The sequence below is a fragment of the Manis pentadactyla genome, chromosome 1 (assembly GCF_030020395.1).
Source record: "Manis pentadactyla isolate mManPen7 chromosome 1, mManPen7.hap1, whole genome shotgun sequence".
NCBI classification, from domain to species: Eukaryota; Metazoa; Chordata; class Mammalia; order Pholidota; family Manidae; genus Manis; species Manis pentadactyla.
In genome coordinates this window covers 137,101,163-137,115,768 of record NC_080019.1, presented here as the reverse complement: position 1 = coordinate 137,115,768, position 14,606 = coordinate 137,101,163, and the positions used below count along the sequence as shown (strand labels likewise).

General features: G+C 39.8%; 1 protein-coding gene across 10 annotated transcripts in view; it reads left to right on the top strand.

The window, feature by feature from the left end:
* The window catches only part of USP25 (ubiquitin specific peptidase 25), a 152,960-nt gene that overhangs the window by 82,479 nt on the left and 55,875 nt on the right, over window positions 1–14,606 (top strand). For all 10 annotated transcript variants that reach the window (XM_036881444.2, XM_036881441.2, XM_036881438.2 and 7 more), the window contains 3 exons: window positions 4,211–4,287; window positions 10,250–10,323; window positions 14,310–14,458. In XM_036881444.2, coding sequence (XP_036737339.2) covers window positions 4,211–4,287; window positions 10,250–10,323; window positions 14,310–14,458 — 300 coding nt within the window. The remainder of the gene's footprint in view (window positions 1–4,210; window positions 4,288–10,249; window positions 10,324–14,309; window positions 14,459–14,606) is intronic.

The following is a 14,606-nucleotide window of genomic DNA, read 5'->3' as shown; positions in this document are numbered from 1 at the left end:
GTAGGAGGAGCCGAGGGAGGAGGAGGGGTTCAGGGAGTAGGAAGGGTAGGAGGGACTGAGGGAGTAGGAGGAGCCGAGGGAGGAGGAGGAGCTGAGGGAGTAGGAGGAGCTGAGGGAAGAAGAGGAACTGAGGGAGTAGGAGGGGCAGAGGGAGGAGAGGGGGTAGAGGGAGGAGGAGGAGCCGAGGGAGGAGGAGGAGCTGAGGGAGTAGGAGGAGCTGAGGGAGGAGGAGGAGCCGAGGGAGGAGGAGGGGCCGAGGGAGGAGGAGGGGCCGAGGGAGGAGGAGGGAGGAGGAGGAGGAGAGCTGAGGGAGGAGGAGGGGCAGAGGGAGGAGGAGGGGCAGAGGGAGTAGGAGGGGCAGAGGGAGGAGGAGGGAGGAGGAGGAGGAGAGCTGAGGGAGTAGGAGGGGCAGAGGGAGGAGGAGGGGCAGAGGGAGTAGGAGGGGCAGAGGGAGTAGGAGGAGCCGAGGGAGGAGGAGGGGTTCAGGGAGTAGGAAGGGTAGGAGGGACTGAGGGAGTAGGAGGAGCCGAGGGAGTAGGAGGAGCTGAGGGAAGAAGAGGAACTGAGGGAGTAGGAGGGGCAGAGGGAGGAGAGGGGGTAGAGGGAGTAGGAGGAGCCGAGGGAGGAGTTGCTGAGGGAGGAGGAGGAGCCGAGGGAGTAGGAGGAGCTAAGGGAGTAGGAGGAGCCGAGGGAGGAGGAGGAGCTGAGGGAGTAGCAGGAGCCGAGGGAGGAGGAGGAGCCGAGGGAGGAGGAGTTGCTGAGGGAGGAGGAGGAGCCGAGGGAGGAGGAGGAGCCGAGGGAGTAGCAGGAGCCGAGGGAGGAGGAGGAGCCGAGGGAGTAGCAGGAGCCGAGGGAGGAGGAGAAGCCGAGGGAGGAGGAGTTGCTGAGGGAGGAGGAGGAGCCGAGGGAGGAGGAGGAGCCGAGGGAGGAGGAGGAGCCGAGGGAGTAGCAGGAGCCGAGGGAAGAAGAGGAACTGAGGGAGTAGGAGGGGCAGAGGGAGGAGAGGTGGTAGAGGGGGGAGGAGGAGCTGAGGGAGGAGGAGGAGCTGAGGGAGGAGGAGGAGCTGAGGGAGGAGGAGGAGCCGAGGGAGGAGGAGGAGCTGAGGGAATAGGAGGAGCTGGTACCAGTGGAGTTGGTGCTGAGGGTCGTACTGGGATTGGAGGAGGGTGTTTGTGGAGCCTGTCCTCTGTAGGGAGGTGGCTGGGTCACACTCCGTAGGGGAAGAAGGGATGGCTGAGGGGTCTATGTGCTAGTAGGACATGTTTTTGGTTACAGTTCATGCATAAGGAAGGATTAGATCAGAGGAGGGAGAAAGCCTGAACATAAGGAATCTCTACCCATTTTCTCGATCGCTCACAGTAGTTGTAAAGATCTCTCAGGTGGGCGGGATCTAGGGACCCGTGAGGGGGCCATTTATTTTGGCTATCTAATGGGTAAGTGGGCCAATCTTGGGTACACAGTTTGATGAGTTTTTTGGGCCTGATATCTGGAGTCAGGCTGAGAGTATTTAAATTGTCTAAAAGACGTCTTTGCGGGGATTTGGCTGGCAGAGAAGACGCCCCTCCCCCCCATGAGGATATAAGGGTGTTGATATATTGACTAGAGGGGCGTCCCCACTCAGGTCAAATGTCAGGTGAGATCTCGGGCTATGGGAGTGGGTCGTCACTGAGTCCCAGTAGCTGAGGGTCACTGAGTCCCAATAGCTGAGGGACCCTGAGGGGTCGGAGGGCCTTGGGTCACCCAGTGCCGGGGTTTTTGGAGAGCGGGAGAAAAGGTGAGACCCAGGTGGAGTGAGAGGGAAAGGAAAGGGTCTGGTCTTACCACAGGTCGAGACCCAGTACTGATGAGAATCCCTCAAGGACCACCGGGACCATAAAGGTCTGAGTGGGGTGTCTTCCTCCCTCGTGGGTGGCCCCACGAAGTGCCGGACGATCAACGGTCAGCTTCCCATTTTGCAACCCTTGAGGTTGAGGGATTCAGGATTGGGGAACTCACCGATCTTGAAGCTGATGGTGGATGCAAGGAAGGCGATTGAGAGAATGGGTGCAGGCTGGCCGCTATCTCGGGAGTTCTCAAGTGGTCTCGTTCTCTAACAGATTGAGGGCCCACTCCTGGTGGGGGAGTCCCAACTGAGTCATGGCATCAATAAAAGACCGCTAAATTCCTTAAGGGAAGAGACAACCACACCAAGTAGCGGATATCCAACCAAGAGATTTATTTAGCGGCGGTGAGGTGGCTGCCCGCGTGTGCGTGCGTGAGAGAGCAGTCTTGCCGGCTGGGGAGCTTTGGCTTATATACCTACCCTATTAAGGCACTTCGCACCAGCTAATTGGCTATGGATTCATTGGGGTTAGCTGGCGGGACTTTATTGGTCTGCGTCACAGAGTGTTCGGTTGTCATGAATAGGAAGCTGAACTTAATTCTGGGAAACCGAAACTTAACGGTCACCATCATAGGTCGATGAGTGTGGGGGTTGGGCACCATTTTGACTAACATTGTGGGATACCCTTTCATAGATAGTACTGTCAGTTTTATCTATAATTATTTCAGTCTAATACTAAAATGTGAAGTCTGCATCTTTTTTCTCTTGATGAAAACAGGCAGAATTATTTTTAACTGTCAATTTTAGATTGTTAAACAAGACTTAATTTTTTCTGACGAGTATTGTAATAACTAGGAAACATTTTGTGTCTTGTCAGATACAATCTTGCAAGATAAGTAAAATAAAATTTTAAGGTTATAGAAAGTTGTTTTAAGGTGTTACATTAGTTTGCTTAGGGCAGCTGCAACACATTACAGTAAACTGAGTGACTTGAAAGCAATAGAAAATAATTCTTTCACAGTTCTAGAGTGCACAGGTCTAAAATAAAGGTATTGTCAGGGTCATCCTCCTTCCCATGGCTCTAAGAGAGAATCTTTTCTTGTCTTCACCATCTTCTGGTGACTTGCAGTAATCCTTAGCCAGTCTCTGTGTCCATCTTCACATGGCTTCTTTCCCTGTGTGTCTGTGTGTCTGCTCCTTTAAATTTCTTATTAGAATACCCATCATTGGATTTAGGATCCACCCTAATCCAGGATTACCTAATCTTGAAATCCTTATCTTAATTCTATCTGCAAAGACCCTTATTCCAAATAAGGTCACATTCTGAGGTTCTAGGTAAACATATATGTTGGTGGATCACTATTTAACCCACTACAGATGGTATGGATGTTTATAATTGGATTTTTGTGCCAAGTTCAGTTGTCTTTATATGGATTTGGAACAATTTATATAAGCATCTGCACCTTAGTTTCATCATTTTAAAGGTGAACACATTGGCCCAAATGTTCTTCAAAAAAAATTCTAGCTGGAAAATACATGATATTAAGTTTGTCTTATATTTGGGGCTATTTTGATAAATAAAGAAAAGTTGCTTACACTGATTCATCTGTTTTTCATGGGCAGTCTTAGTAGGATTGATTATTTTTTCCCCCTAGGTTTTCTATGAACCTATTTGTTATGTTCCAGGTCACATTACTGAAATAATTGTGATAGTTGATGAGTACAACTTCCAGTGCCTATTCCTGTTTTTTCTATGTTAAGGGAGCTAGGACTGAAGGACTGATGGCAAAAGGTGATGTATGTGCTGGTTCTGAATGGGGAAATAGTTTAAAGTTCATGAGATGGTAGACTCCATAGTTGGGAAGTCAGTGATTGATTGGACTTAACCTGTCCATTGGTTTTCTTAGTAGAAGTGGATATGACTTGAAAAGTGTGTAAAAGTTGACAAAAACCAGTTGTTGATAATCATATCTTCCTTTTAAGAGGGAAGCCAGTAATAACTCTTTACATAATGAAGAACTGTTGAGTAGTGTGGGTCCTTCATTTTCTAAAGATTTATTACAGAGCTCTTTTTTTTGGGGTGATAATTTTTTAAAAAATCTCATTTGTAAGTTTGAATTTATTTTTTAAATGTTTATCTTTTTCCCCTAAAGTGAAACCGAATCACAGAGATTATCAGTGTAATGCTTATTTTTCTTCAGTACTAATTTCATGCTTTGGTTAAGTTATAAATTTTTCTTGCATTTGATGTGAAACATTTCATATGATTCCTTTGTGAGAAGTCAGTAATTTTATGTTTGAAATGATTGGCTATAAGTTTTATGTTACAGTATTTAGTATTTCTATTAGTAGGCTTAAATATCAACAAGACTTTTTTTCTTTCCACAGCAAGATGTGAGTGAGTTTACACACAAATTATTAGATTGGTTAGAAGATGCCTTCCAAATGAAAGCTGAAGAGGAGACGTAAGTTGCCATGAAATTTAGCAATGGGGTTGTAGGAGATTGCTAATCTCATTTTTTCCCTCTTCTATATCAGTGGCAACAGAGAAATAGGAATCTGAGATAGATATCTGGGAACCCAAGTATTATCTGTTTTATTGACAAGCTGTTTAGAATTTGTGGCCACTAATGCTGGGCAGTTTTAGATTTCCACTGTAAATATAAGATCAGAATGTAGCCAGAAAGATCCAAAAAGTGATCCTTGAAAGGGCTACACATGCCCAGTTCTTTTCCATATATTCAACAGTCACTTTCCACGAGGAACACTGGGGGTAGTGGTGGGATAGATGCAATGAGTGTTAATTCTGATGATATCCTTTTACCCGATAATGAGGACAGAGTTATGAAGTTCTTCCTTAACATTCCCTAGCTTTTTATTTTTACCCATTAGGCTGAACCATTAAGGCTTTGGTTATTTATAATATGTGGCAAACCTCCTTAGAGAAAGAAATCGACACACTTTTCTACTCCTCTCATGTTGCCGCCCTCCTGATAGCAACCAGTGGTTCCTTTGTGTATCTTCTTGGCCATTTAGGATTTGCCACTGTAGGCTCTGATGTGATTCTGTAAGAATCAGTACTTAAATTGACACTTAGAATGCAGGCAGAAGTCCAAGGATGAAATTCTCTCCCTACTCTTTTTTTCTATTTTTAAATTATTGCCAGTGTTATTGTCCAGTAAAAGTGGACATGGTCTGCAGTGAGAGTAAATTAAAGTAAAAAATATTCTAATTATACAATGTTAACAAGTAAGAGATTCCCCTAAACTTTAATTTAGACCCCACTTTCATTCTCAAATTTTGAGGGCAAAAATAAGTTATCAAATTTTATATCCCCTTGATCTTTTAAGGTAAAGTCCAAATAAATTACTCTTAAAAATAAGATTGTTTTAACCCTGTGGTTGTAACCTTACAAAAAAAAGTAATTCACTTATGAGTTTCCAGGTTTGTTAAGTCCCAATTTATGAGTTTCCTGGTTTGTTCAGTCCCAGCAACAAACATGTCATTTCTGTGCCTGAATAGAGTTGGGGTTCTACAGCTGCAGCCTGCTCTGTCTCACTTGTATGTGTTGTTCCTTCAAGTCCTTCAAATGTTGAATTTCATACGCCTTAATTTTAGATTTCTGAGGATTACTACAACACATAATTAGTGTTGGTCTCTTATGTTTGAAATTTTGAGATAAAAGTAAACCTTCAATCCTTTAACTGTTAGTCCAACTGTAGTATTCCCAAAATTTAGTGCAGTCCATACTCACGTTGTTGCCAAATATTGTAGTGGGAATTCAGGATATGTCACAAACTGACAAAGTCATCTGGTTTTAGTTCTTCCAAGATGCCTATCATTAAGGGCCAATTGGTTGCAGATAACTACCTATGAACTAAAACTAAGTTGTGAGAAATCTTGCAAGAGATTAATTATACCACTAAATCTACACCATCTGAGGGGAAAAAATTCCATTTTTGGCAAACTGTATCTTGAAATGAGGCATCTGAAAGCTACTTCCTTCTTGGGAAGTCTAGAAGTTTCTGATGCTGACAGCTCCGTCAGCAGGTGCCCTTTCCTCCTCTCTACTCAAACTTTCTAGTTGCATTTTCCTTATGAGCTTCAAGTTGCTGGCCCCTAGGGCTGCATTGAGTGCAAGCTCTTTCTAATGACAGTAACTTTGTGTCACAGTGGTTACTGCCATTTTGATATGGACTTGCTTAGGCCTGTGAAACATGCCTCTGAAGTTAATTTTTTCTCTTCATGTTAGTTTCATCTGGAAAATTTCCCCATTAAATTCCTGAACTAAGTCTGCTATTCGTGTTTCTGAAACCTGAGTCTCAGCGTCCAGTGAAGATCATTATTTCTATGATAAGTTCTTTCTTCAGCTTTGGAATATTCCAGGCCTTGAGTATATTTCTTCCTGCTACATCATTTTCTGGGTGGGATAAGCCTCTAGTATTCAGTTAACATATATATTTTTTCATTCTTATAAGAAGGCTTGTCTGAATTTTTAACAGTTTAACCTGCTGCTTAGCCTCTCTCTCATTCAGGACCAGGTCTGTTTGGACATCTTCTCTTCCTGTTCTTGACTTTGTTTTCTGGGCTATACATTTGTTCTTTTTTCTATCGTATTCCTTTGATATTGTCTTGATAAGTACCTCATCATGAGAGTTAGTGAACATTGGTTAACTAATTAGAGTTTTCCACCCCAGTTCCTCTTTAATAGAGCTCATGTTCCTTGTACCTTTAGAGTTCTAGTAGCAAAATTTATCACACATGTTCCCTCAGATTTTGAACAGTATCATTATCCCCAAATAGGATAACTTAGTCTCTTTGAAGTTCTCTCAGTAATTTGAATGTTTTACCCTGAAATACCTGGTTCCTCCTCTCAGAACTATCCAGAATTTCTGTAAGCACTCAATATAGTAGTATTCTGTCTTCAGCACATGACTCCCCACTTGCTTTCTGTCAGTACCTTAGAAGAATGCCATTCGACTGTATCCTGAATCCTTGTTCTTTCTGAAGGGGTCATTCTATTCTGATTTTGGAGCTCTTCCTTATTATTATTTACTTGTTAATTTTCTTTGGGTATATCACCTTTTCTGATCTAGTAGCAAACACATTATCTCCCCTTTCCTAAAACTTAAAAGAAGCTAGAACTCCACCTCATCTGAAATCTTAAGTCTTATTTGAAGACTGTCCTTCTGCTCATTCATTTCTCAGTAATTTTCTGTTTGTTCTTTGTCTGTGGGGCTAAAACTAACCTTGAACCATTCTGCTCTGCCTATCTAGAACAGAGCTTTCCAGTTGGTATGCCATGGCAAGCCCAATTATGGTTATGTGGAGGTACTGATCTTCTTTTTGTGATTCTGGGAAAGCATGTCTTTTTATCCCAAAGTTCTCTGCATGTATTACCTGTATGCCAATGGCATTAAAAAGATTGGGAAGCACTGACCCAAAGCATTCTAGCTTACTCTGTCAGCTAACCTAGACCTTTAAACTCTTTCTATGTCAACCTAATTCCCAAAGATAGTGTATCCCCAATACAAGTTTTCTGTAGTGATTTGTTTGGGCATTTGGTAGTTGTGTCAATTTATCTTTTCTTTGCCTTCTATGCAAATGGTGGGTATACCATTTCTGTTATAAGAGTCTCATGTCTTTTTAATTGTTCTTCATTTGTTTTCCTCGTGTTTCTCTTGTTATAACTACTGTCCAGGTCCCTGAGACTCATAACTTAAAGTCATGTTAAAGAATAGGACCTCTGAGAGGTTGCAAAGAAGGAAAACGTAGACAATTTCTAGATGATTCCTGACTCCTTAGGGAAGGTCTGTGCTTACCGTGGTCAATGGAGAGCAGGACAGAATCCAGGAAGATTTGAAAGAGACTTAGAATAATAGTTCAGAATTAACTGGCCACTCACACCTGGTTCCTTCTTCCAAAGTTACTACCCTTGTAATTCACTGTTCTTTCACGTGGTATGTATGTGACAATAAGGAGAGAAGCCAGGAATGTTGCTTTTCTATATGGAAATAAGAGGCCACAGTAAGGAGATTTCCGTATAAAATCTAAAGATTCGTATCTTTTGCATTGAGAGAGACAATTTTTGGATCATTCCTCTCCCCCATATCAGTCTCAAGTCCTTTATATTATCACAGTGTAAAATATAAGGTGTGAAATAAATGCCCAGAGGTTATGTAGTGGGAGGAACATAGGTTTCGGAGTTAGATTTGAGTTTATTTTTGCAGCTGGAGCACTTAACTAGTTGTGTGAATTTGCACAAATGACTTAACTTGCTCTGCAGCTTTATTATCAGTAAAATAGAGGCTGTACTACCTGTTGTCAGTCTAAGTGGGTGAGGTAGTCATGTGGCAACAACCTCAAAGCTTTTGAGACTTGAATCCTACCCTTAGATGTGCCCAATGAGTGTGAGCAAGGGGCTCTCATTTTTTCACTTAGAGCCGGAGGGTAGCAGATGCTTCATTCATCACAGGCTTATGGGATCACCATGCTAGTGAGAAGTGTGCTGGCTCTCAAAGTTGTTTCCCAGAAGTGACGTATACCACCTCTGCTCACATCTTGTTAGGCAAAGCAAGTCTGGTGGTCCGCCTTACTTCAAAGTGAGTGGGAACACCACACACCCATTATGATGGCTACTGTAAAACAAACAAAAGCAGAAAATAACAAATATTGGCTAGGATGGGGAGAAATCAGAACCCTTGTGCACTGTTAATGGGAATGTAAAATTGTGCAGCTGCTGTGGAAAATATCATGGTGGTTCCTCAAAAGAATTACCATTCAATAAAATGAATCCCTTCACAGTGTATACATATGCCAAATCATCACCTTGCACACTTAACTTTCTTCGGTTTTATTTGTCAGTTATACCTCACAAAACTGAAAAAAATTAACCATATGATCCAGCAACTTCACTGCTGGGTATATGTGCAAGAACTGATAGCAGGGTCTCTAAGAGGTTATGTTCATAGGAACATTCTTTACAATAGTCAAAAGGTGGAAGCAACCCAAATGTTTGTGGATGAACAGATAAAATGTGGTATAATATCCATTTTATGAATGGAATATTCTTAAAAAGGAAGGAAATTCTAACATATGCCACATCATGGATGAGCCTTAGAGACATAATGCTAAGTGAAATAAGCCAGTCACACAAAAATAAACAGTGTGTGTCACTTATATGAAGTATCAAGTGTTGTGAAGCTCATAGAAACAGAAAATTAGAATGGTTGTTGGTGCAGCCTGTGGGGAGGGAGAAATGTGGAGTTGTTTAATGGATATAGTTTAAGTTTTGCAAGATGAAAAGAGTTCTGGAGGTTGATTTCCTAACAGTGTGAACATATTTAACCCTAACAAACTATACACTTAAAAATGATTGAGATGGAAAATTTTATGTTATGCATATTTTATCACAGTCAAAAATTTTTTTAATTCAGATAAAAATTAAGTGGGAAAGTGTATCTTATCGTGTATCTCAATGTAGAATTCCAGAAATCTTTTTGAATAGCACTAAGGACCACCATGCTACCTTACAGGATTGTTGCAAGGATTAAGTGGAGTAACTTGCCATCAGTTGTTTTAAGATTAAATGATGATGCATGTTACACATTTATCAAGAGGCAGGTAGTGTCTCTCCCTTTTTTTTAGATATATAAATTCCACCAGTTTAAACAAAATTTGTGAACAAAAATTCTGTACACCATAGTGGATAAAACACACATATATATATAGTAAGGTGAAGATAAATTGTGTTCAGACTGCAGAATACAAAACATAAAAAGCTTAAAATACTGCCAACTTCTCTTTGCTTCAAGCAAAAAAGAAAAAAATTTCATAGTAAATAATTTGAAAAATTCACAAATGACTAATTTACCAGCAATGTGAAACTTCACAAAAGGTGAAAGCTACTCTGAGTCAAAGCTGGTGTTTTTGCTCCTTTACTGGTGACACTATTATTTTTAGATGGTGTGTACTCTTCCATGTAAATTTGGGAAATAACATTAAAGTTTTATAGAAATTTATTCTGATTAAGAGTAGCTCTTCCCCTTTCCCAAGAAGTCCAAATAAGCATGTTTTGTACTGAATAAAAGTCCAAGATCGAAATACATAGTGACAATAGGAAGACCAAGCACTTAATTAGTACAGATTGTGGTAGGTCCTTTTGCAAGGACATCTTGTGTAATAACTCATTTTAACCCTCAGAACAGCCCGATGAGTTCAATTACCATTACTATCCTCAGTTGACAGGTGAAGAAAGGGAAAAATAAATTTAAGTACCTTGCCCAAGGTGACACTAAAGAGCAGAGCTGAGATTATGATAACCACATAAATGTTGTCTTAGCATATATTATTGTTCTTTCAATGTTTTCTCTATTATTTACAGATCTAAAATTTTTAATTATATTTATATTTTTAAATATGCTTTAGGGATGAAGAGAAGCCAAAGAACCCCATGGTAGAGTTGTTCTATGGCAGGTTCCTAGCTGTGGGAGTACTTGAAGGTATGGTTGCATTTGTTTACTTTTCATTATAGTTGAAGAGATACTATCTATTAGGTCCTTTGTTTTGATAGTGACTCTATTGTTCACTGGTTTTTTATTTTAATTTGACCTACTCTGTATAGTAGTTCCTGTTGTATTGCTACTACTAAATGTTTATATAGAAAGCACATAATTGAGTGAATAAAAAGGAAGGTATAGGCTACATTGTCACATGCTAATTGATGCTTGCTTAATGTTGTCCACATGTGCTTTCCCTGGGAAGGTTTCTGTGATGCTGTGAATTGCTGGGATAGAGGAATTAAGGGGGCAGTTGGTGGGATATTTTGAAAATAATATTGGAGTTGAATACTGGGCGTGTTATCATGGTCACTGTTTTTAAGAGTATAAGTCTATGAATGTTGAAGCTGCAGGTAGCAATTTAGCATAGTCAGAATATTGCATTTTGGGGTTGATTACAAACTTCTTTAGACTAACTTTCAAGTAAGAGTTGTACTCTTATCTTTTAGAAAAGTTAAGTGTGATAGTACTCCATCTACCCTAAATGCCTGTTACATAAAATCTAGGTCTAACCAGTTACTCTTTGGTTTTCCTAACAAGGGAAGGGAACTAACTCATTAGATGTACTTTAAAGAATAATATTACTAAGTCCTAAAGCATGTATTTATAAAAAATGGTTTTCCCCAAATGGCCCAATCCGTCATCTTTTGAAAGTTCACCCAAATTGCCCCAAGTATGAAATTTGGAAAACTGGTTTTCCTTCAGGATCTTAAGTAATGAATTTCCATGAAATTTTGTTTGAATATAGTTTTATAGTTTGGAATTCAGAGAAAGGCAGACACTAACTCAGGATTTAGTCAGGCATTTAAAAGCTTATATTGAGGTGTTGGTGTCTTTTTGTTTGCCTCAGAAGTTAAAATTAATTATATAAGTAGTAGAATATTTTACAGAATACATTACTTTTCAGTTTAGGTTGCTCGTACTTTCATACTGATTTCATTTGAAGTAAAACACTGTACAAGTAGCTCTAATCCGGTTGTGACTGAGCCTATTTATTAACACCCTTCATAAGCATTTATACATGTATTATGCATCTTGACTCTTAAAAGTGTTGTTAAAATACTTAATATGTCAATCTTTGTTGAATTCTTTGGACTTGGAATTAGTAAGTTGTTTCAGAGCTATTTGCTGTATTAATGTGGTGGTAGTACATTTCCATGTGAACTCTGTGTTTGAGTTGGCAAAAATAATCTTAGAGCACTTTCTTTTTACTTTTAAATATATCTTCCTAGTGCTTCTTTTTAGACCAATGACTCTCAATTAGGGGTGATTTTCAGTTTGTTTACTAAAGCGCCCCCATTGCAAAAGGTCCTCAACTTTTCCAGAGCTTCTAGTCATTTGACCCCTCCATTGTGTTGCTATCAGTCCTTTTCTTTTCTTCACTTCCTTCCCTGTCCATTATGATCATTCTTAAAATATCTAAAACTCCCTTTCCCCCATTCCTTTTTGGTAACACCTCTGGCTATTCTCTGACCTTCATTAAGCTGATCATCTCTCTGCATGTACTATAGACCTGAACATTGCTGGGGAAAAATCACTCAAGTGGACTAACTATAATGAATCATGAATTTGTAGAAGATACTAAGCTGGTCCCAATCCTATAACCCTACCTGGAAGGCATTCTTGTTTTATTTAATCACTTTTCTTCTGTCCCATTTTCTGGCATATCAGTTTCCTTCTTTTCCACTTCTAGTCTAAGTTCTTGGTCTCTTTGTTCTCTGAGAAAGACTTTGCCTCAAATTTCATGTATTTACCGGGAAGCTAATGAAACCTAACCACGGGTCCTTTCTAAGGCCCTGAATATAATTTTGTATTACAGTTATTAGGACAACTTTCTCAAATATATGAGCTTAAGGCTCCACAACTTGTTCCAATTCCTACTTCCACTACATTCTTTTTATTTGTCCCTCCAGAAAATAGAGGAATTATTCAGTCTTAAGTCAAAGGCTGTTCTTTATATGTGCTCAAAATCTCATCCCTTTATGCTTAACTCAGACTTTGGTCTACCCCATTATCTTGCTTTTTTTCTCTATCTTTAGCTTCCCCCTCTCTACTTTGTCTTCCATATCACTGTTTAGACGTGGTCTGATACCTCACATTAAACAAAACAAAACTTCTCTTTTTACACACTCTTTTTCAGTTAATCTTACTCAGCGTTTATTCTCCCCTTTAAAGAGAGGAGTTTGTTTTTGCCTGTAATTTGCCATTTATTCAACCCATCTCCCATCCGTCTGGCCCAAGACCTCTTCTAAAATACATCTTTTTAAGGTTATTGATCTCCTACATGTGTTCAGGTCTCTCGCCATTCCTGTCAGTTCTCAGACTGAACTCCAGTCATCTATTAATGTATCAACTCTAGTCTCTCCTCCTTTTTCTTGTTTTCCTTAAAAACTCTTCTAGCTTTTATGATACCATATTCTCTTGGCTTTTTTCACACCTCTGTGGGTGCTTCTTAGAAGTTGTATTTAGAGTTTCTTCTTATATCTAAAGGAGGGATCCTTGGGACCCCGCTTAGGCCCTTTTCCTTTCCTGCCTGCTGATTTCCTGGGCAGTCTCATTCACAACTTTAATTTTCTGCTGTCAAAAATCCAGCAGTGCTCCAACTTGCAGCTTCAGACCGGAAGATTAATCTTAGTTACACACTCATATATGCAACTCTTTTCTCAGTCTGAAGTCCCCTTTGCCATTCTAAAACAATGATTTCCACTACTACTGTAAAACAAAAGGAAAAAGATATCCTCTGCTCTTCCTTAAGTGGTTCCCCTTTCAATACATGAACATCAACGAATCGTTCATGCTAGAAATCTGAGTATCATTCTTGATACCTTCCTTACTCTTCTATCCTCCCATCCTGCTAGCACCCAGTCAATCAAGTACTATTGGTGCTCCCTCTTGTATATATGTATAAATGTGGTGTGTATGTAATTTCATCTGTTTTTGTACATTTTACTACTAACGCCCTAGTCCATGCTAATTTATTTCTAGATGGATTCTGTAATAGTTTCCTAACAGTCTTATCTCCCTCTTAACATGAAGCTATGAGGATGTTTCAAAGACATAAATACAACCATATTGTTCCTAAATTTAACTATTCAGTGACTTTCTATTATACTCAGAATATATTGGAAAAACAATTCTTAACAAGGGCTATTAGACTTTGTAGATTTTGATCCCTTACCTAACTCTTCCTTGTCATCACCCCATTGTTCTCCCAAGCTATACTCTCCTCCCCTTAGTTCTTCAAACATGCCAAGTTCTTTGCATTCTTGAAGTCTTTGCATGTGCAGTTCCTTGGCCAAGAATTCTCCACAGCTCCCTGGTAGTCTGCCCTGGCTAACTCCATCATTCAAATCACAGCATAGATGTCATTTTGCTGTAGAAGTCTTCCCTGCTCTGTCCTCTAGCCCTAAAGACTAGGTTAGCTCTCCTTTTTATGTACTCTCTCATGGCACTGTCTCAACACACCTTTCATAACAAACAATAATAATAAACAATTATTTGTTCATCATCACAGGAGCAGTTAATGTGGATAATGTCTTTCTTCCAAAAGAGGTTGTGAGTTTCCTTAGCTCAGGGACTATATCTCTCTTCTTCTCTGCTCTACATATTCTTAGTGTTTAGTACAGTATCTTGCCTTAGAAGGGACTTTTTGAGAGAATAAATATATACATACATATGTGTGTATATAATTACATACATACCAACATACACACATATGGGTGTATAATTAATACCTATGGCTGGGTGTGAATGTACAAATGTACATGTATAGAGCAATAAGAAAGTTACACTGACTCACTGCTCTCTGCAACATAATCAGAATTACAGTTCAGGTTCAAGAGATAATTGATATATACACTCACATTTAGTAGATAATAGGTGATACTGAGAAACATTCATTGATTTAATTTTCCCCCATTACCTTGTAGGTAAAAAGTTTGAAAATACTGAGATGTTTGGTCAGTACCCACTTCAAGTCAATGGATTCAAAGATCTACATGAGTGCCTGGAAGCTGCTATGATTGAAGGAGAAATTGAGTCTTTACACTCAGAGAATTCGGGAAAATCAGGCCAAGAGGTGATTTTAGCATCTTCATTATTTTCCTCCCCTTCGCAGGTCTTTCTTACAGTGCTGAGAGCATAATTTAAGGTTCTAATTACATAGCTACCTAATAGTTGACAGCATACTCAGAATATATGTTTGCATTTAATTATGGTAACTTAGA